Source organism: Pelodiscus sinensis, chromosome 9 (genome assembly GCF_052426305.1).
Source record: "Pelodiscus sinensis isolate ZL-2025 chromosome 9, ASM5242630v1, whole genome shotgun sequence".
Lineage (NCBI taxonomy): Eukaryota > Metazoa > Chordata > Testudines > Trionychidae > Pelodiscus > Pelodiscus sinensis.
The window spans coordinates 5045799-5052869 of record NC_143060.1 but is presented as its reverse complement, the minus strand read 5'-3'; the positions used below and the strand labels follow the sequence as shown (position 1 = coordinate 5052869).

General features: G+C 52.9%; 1 protein-coding gene across 1 annotated transcript in view; it reads left to right on the top strand.

Annotated features, from left to right (window-relative positions):
* The first annotated feature begins 1022 nt into the window (after nt 1-1022).
* Nucleotides 1023-7071, top strand: part of LOC149523905 (uncharacterized) — a 32578-nt gene continuing 26529 nt past the window's right edge. The window contains exon 1 of the mRNA XM_089780399.1: nt 1023-2540. Within this exon, the coding sequence (XP_089636525.1) occupies nt 2150-2540 (391 nt within the window). The 5' untranslated portion in view covers nt 1023-2149. The remainder of the gene's footprint in view (nt 2541-7071) is intronic.

Genomic DNA, 7071 nt, shown 5'->3' with positions numbered 1-7071 from the left:
AGTATGCTAATAATGATCACCGTGTGGCTCAGTTTTGTCTCAATGCATTTTTTGCTAAAGCTGCGAGTTGTTTCCCCTGGACAGACCCTTTTCCTGGGTGGGGGACTTCTCTAAAAATAATAGTTGAAAAAATAAATCCAGGATCTTTTAATTTATTTATGTTCACATATTTCCTATATCAAATTTCCTCCCCACCCCTCCTTAAATAGATGGGGCTCAGTTCCACAGCCCTTCCTGAGCCTAAATTCCAAGTGAAATCCTATTCTGAGGCAATTTTGTATCCATGTGTGGAATAATTTTATGTCCACCGAGACATGTGCGGATGTGCACCACCAATAGAAACACAGGCTGCTGGCGGTGGGCGCTGTGCTGATCAGCTGGGTGGCATTTGAATCTCTCGGAGGCGGGGAAGCATCCGGCTTCCAGGAAACACTGTTCTGAGAGGAATCAAACATATTTCAGGTGATCCAACTAACTCAGCACAAAGACTACCACTGCTTCCAGGACTGGAAGGCATTTTAGGCCAGCCATGCAGTCCTCTCTCAGGCAAAACACCCACTGTCGTGAGGTGAAACTCGCCAAGGACGGGGAGGTCAGAGGGAGCCCTGCCTGCCTGAGGGTGGCACAAATTCAACCTATCGGCTCCCAATCGGGGGCCTTTCATCTCTGTCCCCTTCCCCCCAGTAACTGCTGTTCAGTTCCTCCCCCGGCTTGGAAACAAAGGCTTTGGTTTGCAGTTTTTGTGCAGTCCAAGGGACAATCTGGCCGGGGGGTTGTTTTCTCCCCACAAGAAACTGGAGCTGCCCTCGTAACGGCCCGACCCTCAGGATACGGCTGGAATACGATACCCACCCGTCCCCTCCCCCCCAAGGGCTCCCCTTTCCTCCCCCGTGTTTCCCACATGAACCTCCCTCCAGACGCTGGGTTTTCACTCCCTGCAGACGGAGCCAGGCGCTCGGTGCCTTTCCAGCGCTGTGCTGTGACATTGAAAGGGTTTATCTGGAAGGGGCGGGGGAGAAGCTGCCAGGGATATTTATCCCCCAGCTTAAGAACCCTGGCTGGGGGGTGGAAGGGTTTATTCTGTCGACATCACCAAATCTCCCGGTGGGTCCGCGAAGCCTCAGGAAGGCGTTTGCTCAACAGACAGCTGCGTTCCCTCCGGGAGCGGCTTGGCTTGGAAAAGCGGCTGGAATTGTCAGAAGAGGAGCCAGCAGCAGAAAGAGAGAGAGCGAGTCTAGGCAGCAGCCCTGAATCACACTGGTAGGGACACAAGTGCTAAATAAAACAAGCAGGAACCCCGAGAGCTCCAGAGTAGCAGGTCAACTCCCTCTGAACCCACCTATAAAGCAAAATTGACAGACCCATCTTCTTTCAGCACGGTGGAGGGACTTTTCTACAGAGGCTGGACCAGGCTGTGTGTTCGTTAATTTCATACCCGTCTCCTCTGATTGTGATTTTTTTTAAAGGGAATCCAAGGGGAAAACCCTGATGGAAGAAGTTGGCGAAGTGTTTCCCGCGTGACAACACACCTGCCAGGAGGAGATCTGCGTGTGCGGATCTTGTTTGGAGCGCCCAGCGCTCGGCTGGACTTTCCTGCTTTTGTGTATTTGGCTTCCCCTTTGGGGACAGTCTCTGGGATGTGCCTGTTTGGAGACGCGGGGCTAAGAATGTCGGTGGAGATGGGGGAGAAGCGTGCATGTCGGCTGCTAAAATAACACGCTGCGTGCGGGGGACTGCGAACAAGCAACCATCCCTGGCGATTTTTGTTCTCGCGGAGGATGGTTGCCTGCTAAAAAGAAGCTGGAAGAGGGGAACTTCTCTTTCCTTTCTGGAGGACTGAACGTATCAAGAGAATTCTCTCACTCCAGCTTTGTCGGAGGGAAACAGCTGAAAAACAGGAATGAGACAGACCAGGTTTACTCTAGCGCCTGCTTCTCGGTGAGGGTCCTCACGACCCCCGGATCTGACTTGGGGCATGTCAGAATGTAACGCCAGTGTGTGTCCACACGCGTGTGTGTCTGATCATGTGAGAACCTGCATCTAACCCAGAGAGACTTTCTCCCACGGGTTTGAGTGTACCGAAAGCTCATCCGCTCCCCCCCAGCTTGCTCCACGGCTGGGTCTGAAGGGTTCTTTCTCCATCCCCATTATGATCCTCTGCAACATCAGCGCCATCAAAGACTGGAGCACGTTCCTCTCTCGGATCCTGCCCAGCGTCAACAGGACCCTCCGCTTGGTTCAACAGGTGGAAGCCAGCACCAGCTCCGTGGTGAGCGTCCTCCAGGACCCCAAACAGGAGAGCTACCTGCCCGACGGCCCCTCCATGAATTCCGGCAACTTCACCACCGACCTGGACCACTTGTTCCAGTACTCGTCCTCAGACCACGATCAGCTCTACAAGGAGTACAAACCTCCAGCCCGAGACACCATCCCTTTGCCCAAGGCTGTGCTCTACCTTCTCATGGCGGCTCTGGTGGTGGTGGCCGTGGCCTACGCCATAGTCGGCCACCTCATCAAGGACCTAGTTCACGATTTGATAGGTGAGTGCCGGAGCTGTATGTTCTTCAGCTGTATGGGTAACCCACACACCTGCTGGGGTGGGTCTCTACCCCATCTTGTGGCATCTAGACCACTGGCAGAGAGAGAGAGAATGAGTGAGCTCTACAGCCTGAGCTGAGCACCAGCTGGCTGTGAGGCCAAGGAGAGAGACTCCTACACTAAGCTCTAGAGGTCACAGGTTCCAGGCTGCCTGTCGGCCTTATGCGTTCAGTGTGCTGAGCTGGTCGATCACGGTGGCCTGGCAAATATGGGTCAGTTTTAGTGGTCCCTGCTGGGCTTAACCTCTGATTGGGGGTGATCGATATCTGGGTGGCGGTCAGTTTCAAGCGGAGTGCCCCAAGGATGGGTTCTAGGGCTGGTTTTGTTCAACATCTTTGTTAATGACGTGGATGGGGGATGGATTGCACCCTCAGCAAGTTTGCAGATGATACTAAGCTAGGGGGAGAGAGAGATACGCTGGAGGGCAGGGATAGGATCCAGAGTGACCTAGACAAATTAGAAAGCGGATGAGGTTCAACAAGGACAAGTGTAGAGTCCTGCCCTTGGGACGGAAGAATCCCAAGCATTGTTACAGGCTGGGGACCAACTGGCTAAGTAGCAGCTCAGCAGAAAAAGACCTGGGGATTACAGTAGATGAGATGAGTCAACAGTGTTCCCTTGTAGGCAAGAAGGCTAATGGCCTATTGGGGTGCATTAGGAGGAGCATTTCCAGCAGATCCAGAGAAGTGATTATTCCCCTTTATTTGGCTCTGGTGAGGCCACATCTGGAGTATTGTGTCCAGTTCTGGGCCCCCCACTATAGAAAGGACGGGGATGCACTGGTGAGGGTCCAGTGGAGGGCGACCAAAATGATGAGAGGTCTGGAGCACATGACCTATGAGGAGAGGCTGAAGGATTTGGGTTTATTTCATCTGCAGAAGAGAAGAGCGAGGGGGGATTTGAGAGCAGCCTTCAACTCCCTGCAGGGGGTTCCAAAGAGGCTGGAGAGAGGCTGTTCTCAGTAGTGACCGATGGCAGAACGAGGCGCAATGGGCTCAAGTTGCAGGGGGGGAGGTCTAGGTTGGATCTTAGGAAAAACGATTTCCCGAGGCGGGTGGGGAAGCCCTGGGCTGGGTTCCCTAGGGAGGGGGTGGAATCTCCATCCCCGGAGGTGTTTAAGTCTCGGCTTGACAACGCCCTGGCTGGGATGATGGAGTTGGGGGTTGGTCCTGCTTTGGGCCGGGGGCTGGACTTCATGACTCCTGGGGTCTCTACCAGCCCTGGGATTCTAGGATTCTATGACTCAAAGCCCAAAGAATCCGCTCCAAAACCCATTGACATTGTTGGGGGTCTTTCTACCATCTCCATGAGCTTTGGATCGGGCCCCACTTCCCCACTAGTCTAAACTACGGCCTCTGTGCCTGGAGCCGGTGAGCGCCCTAGAAGACAGGCATTGGTTTGTACAGTACCTGGCGCGGTAGGGAGCAAGGCTCGGGGTCCTGTGGCTGCCGCCACAACAGAGCCATAACTACGTAAAATAACGGGGCAGACTAGCTCGTCCTTTAATGCCTTTTAAATGCCCAGGCTTTCAACACATGTGGAAGGCCATGCCAAGTGGTTGTGGGGGAGGGGAATGCATCTCTGGGAGGCATGAGGGTTCCCCCCATAGATGGAGGTCTGCTCCCACACTATTTTGGCCTCAGGTACTAACGGTAAAGTCTCTGGCCTGAGAGATCCAGGTCAGGCTATAAATAATTGCAGCAGTCCATTCTGATTTTGAAGCCTACGGGTTTACCCATGATATCTTTGGACATTGTGTTTTCCTGACCATTTAATATTGTATCTATGCTCCTGGGCAATATAATCACTATATTACCTTGCTGTTCTCTAGGGCTTTCCATCAGCAGGTCTCAAAGGGCTTTACAAGTAAGGGCTGTGTCATTATTCCCATTACTCAGATGGGAGAACTGAGGCACAGAAAGGGACAGTAACTTGCCCAAGGTCAAAGACTGAGTTGGGAATAGACTCCATGCCGCCTCTCTGTCTTCACTGCTCTCACAATCAGGCAACACTGCCTCCCTTATTTGCTCTCCCCCCCGCCACCCCCGACTTCCAACACTGAGCCATAGGTCTTGCAGTTTTGCCATCGAAATGGGCTTCATGTAAGCGACCCCCAAACGAACGGTGTTTAACGTGCCCCCTTTAGCCATATGGAACTCTGGGAGCTGCTAGGAGCTGCTAGTGGTGTCTCCGGGCTCCGGGGCAGACCTCCCGGGTTTCGGAGTGCACCCTGATTTTCCTAGCCCAAAATATTCCGGACCGAGTCACTGCCTTAAACCGTGTGATTGATTGCAGAGCCCAAAGGGGCCAGTGCTGTTCAGAGCTCTGTTGGCCTGGGTGTTGCGCAACACAGAGACCAGCCCCTGGAGAGTTCCCAGTGGTTCCCAAGGCTGGCTGAATCCTGAGCTCTAATATCCAGGGCCAAAACCTGGCAGCTTCAGCCCTGCACAGCAAGATTCAGGTTGCGGGCCTCCTTCCTGGGGCTGATGCCCCTGAGCATCTGTTTTGACCCCCTCCCCCCCGGGGCAGACTCAGGCCCTCCTGCGGTTGTTAAGTATGTTTGTTGCCAGCGGGGGTCGTGACGTTTAAGAACCCCTATTCTAGAGCCCTGGCTCAGCAAAGCACTAGAAATGAAAGTCTGCTTTTCAGCCTGGGTGAGCCCCCACTTGTAAAGTCATTAGCAGGAGAGATTGAACCTGCGACCTTAGGAACTAACACCACGAGCTTCTACCGCAGGGGCTAAAAGCCACTTGTCTCTCAGCACAGGCTGAAGAGCACACTTCACTCTCCCTTTCTCAGTGCCTCTGGGTGACGCTTGTGTTTTCCCTCCTCGCCCAGGATAACCGCACTGGCCTTGCTTTGCAACGACCCAGCAGATCGCGGGGTGCTCTAACCATGAGGCAACACTGCCTCCCTTACTGGCTCACCCCCGACTTCCTAGACTGAGCAATCAGCATTGCAGTTTTGCCCCTGAGATGGCCCCACCAGGCTTCACATAAGCGACCCCCAAACGAACGGCATTTAATGTGCCACTTTAGAGCTAAGGTGACTAGTAAAAGCCCCACTCAGCAAAGCACACGCTTCACTTTAAGTACGTGCTTTAGAATTGTGCTGAATTGGGGCCTGAAAGAGACCTGGCTCTCCTGGATCTTCCCTAGTTTTGTCAGGACTGTACGAGATCACCGACTCTTCTCAGACCTCATTAATTGTGTGGCGGAGAGCCTGGATTTCCCAAAATAGCGCTCAGAGATTCCCCTCGTCAAAACCAGAGCTTGGCGGGGCTGCAGCTCTGAAGAGATCTCGCATCCTCTTGAGGATCAGACCAGAAAAAAAAAAACACCCCCAGCAGTTTCCGCCACATGCAGACGGAAATATTAATGAATTACTCAGCCACCTCCAGAATCCAATACACGGTACAGTGCCAGCCGGAGCGCCTGCTACTTATCACGCCCTGCATGTCTTCTCACCGTTGATACACTTGAAATTACGGCATGCTCTGGGGATGGGGGCTGCCATGGTGTGTGTTAACCTTGTCAAACCCATCATCCTTTAAAGAGCAGGGCTCATTTGAATGCATTTGCATAAAATGAGTCCGGGGACGGGGCAGGAGGCGGGGAGGAATGGTAAAAAAGCCTGGGGTGCATTCACACGTTTTGCACGAGAACGGTATCAGTGCACTCAGCGGCAGCACAGCCTTTCCCTCTCGGTGCCTCTGTGCTAATCAGATTTCCGATGGGGAAGATAAGGAATAAAATGATACCCAGAGAGCCGCAGCCTGGCAGGGGGAGATTAAAGTAGAAGCCGTGAATTGCTATTTTCAATGTGCATTAAGAGACAGAGGATCCGTTTGCCTCTAAATAGCTGCATGTAAGAGAACATCACAGACAGCTGTGTACGCTCAGGCCTATATCTCAGGGCGGATGTAGTTTTTAAGCGCGATTTAAGCTTTCAGCATACACATGAATTGGCCGGTGTATGCTGGTGCATATTCACAGAATCACAGAGTCCTAGGGATGGAAGAGACCTCAGGAGTCATCGAATCCAGCCCCCGGCCCAAGGCAGGACCAACCCCAACTCAATCATCCCAGCCAGGGCTTTGTCAAGCCAAGACTTAAAAACCTCTAAGGATGGAGATTCCACCCCCTCCCTAGGGAACCCATCCCAGTGCTCCCCACCCGCCTAGGGAAATGGTTTTTCCTAAGATCCCACCTAGACCTCCCCCACTGTAACTTGAAACCATTGCTCCTTGTTCTGCCATCCATCACCACTGAGAACAGCCTCTCTCCATCTCCTTTGGAACCCCCTGCAGGGAGTTAAAGGCTGCTATCAAATCTCCCCTCTCTCTTCTCTTCTCTTCTCTTCTCTTCTCTTCTCTTCTGCAGACTGAACAAGCCCAAATCCCTCAGTCTCTCCTCGTCAGTCATATTAACAGCGTATCTTTTATAAGGAGCTTCTGGTCTGAACCCCGGCTGC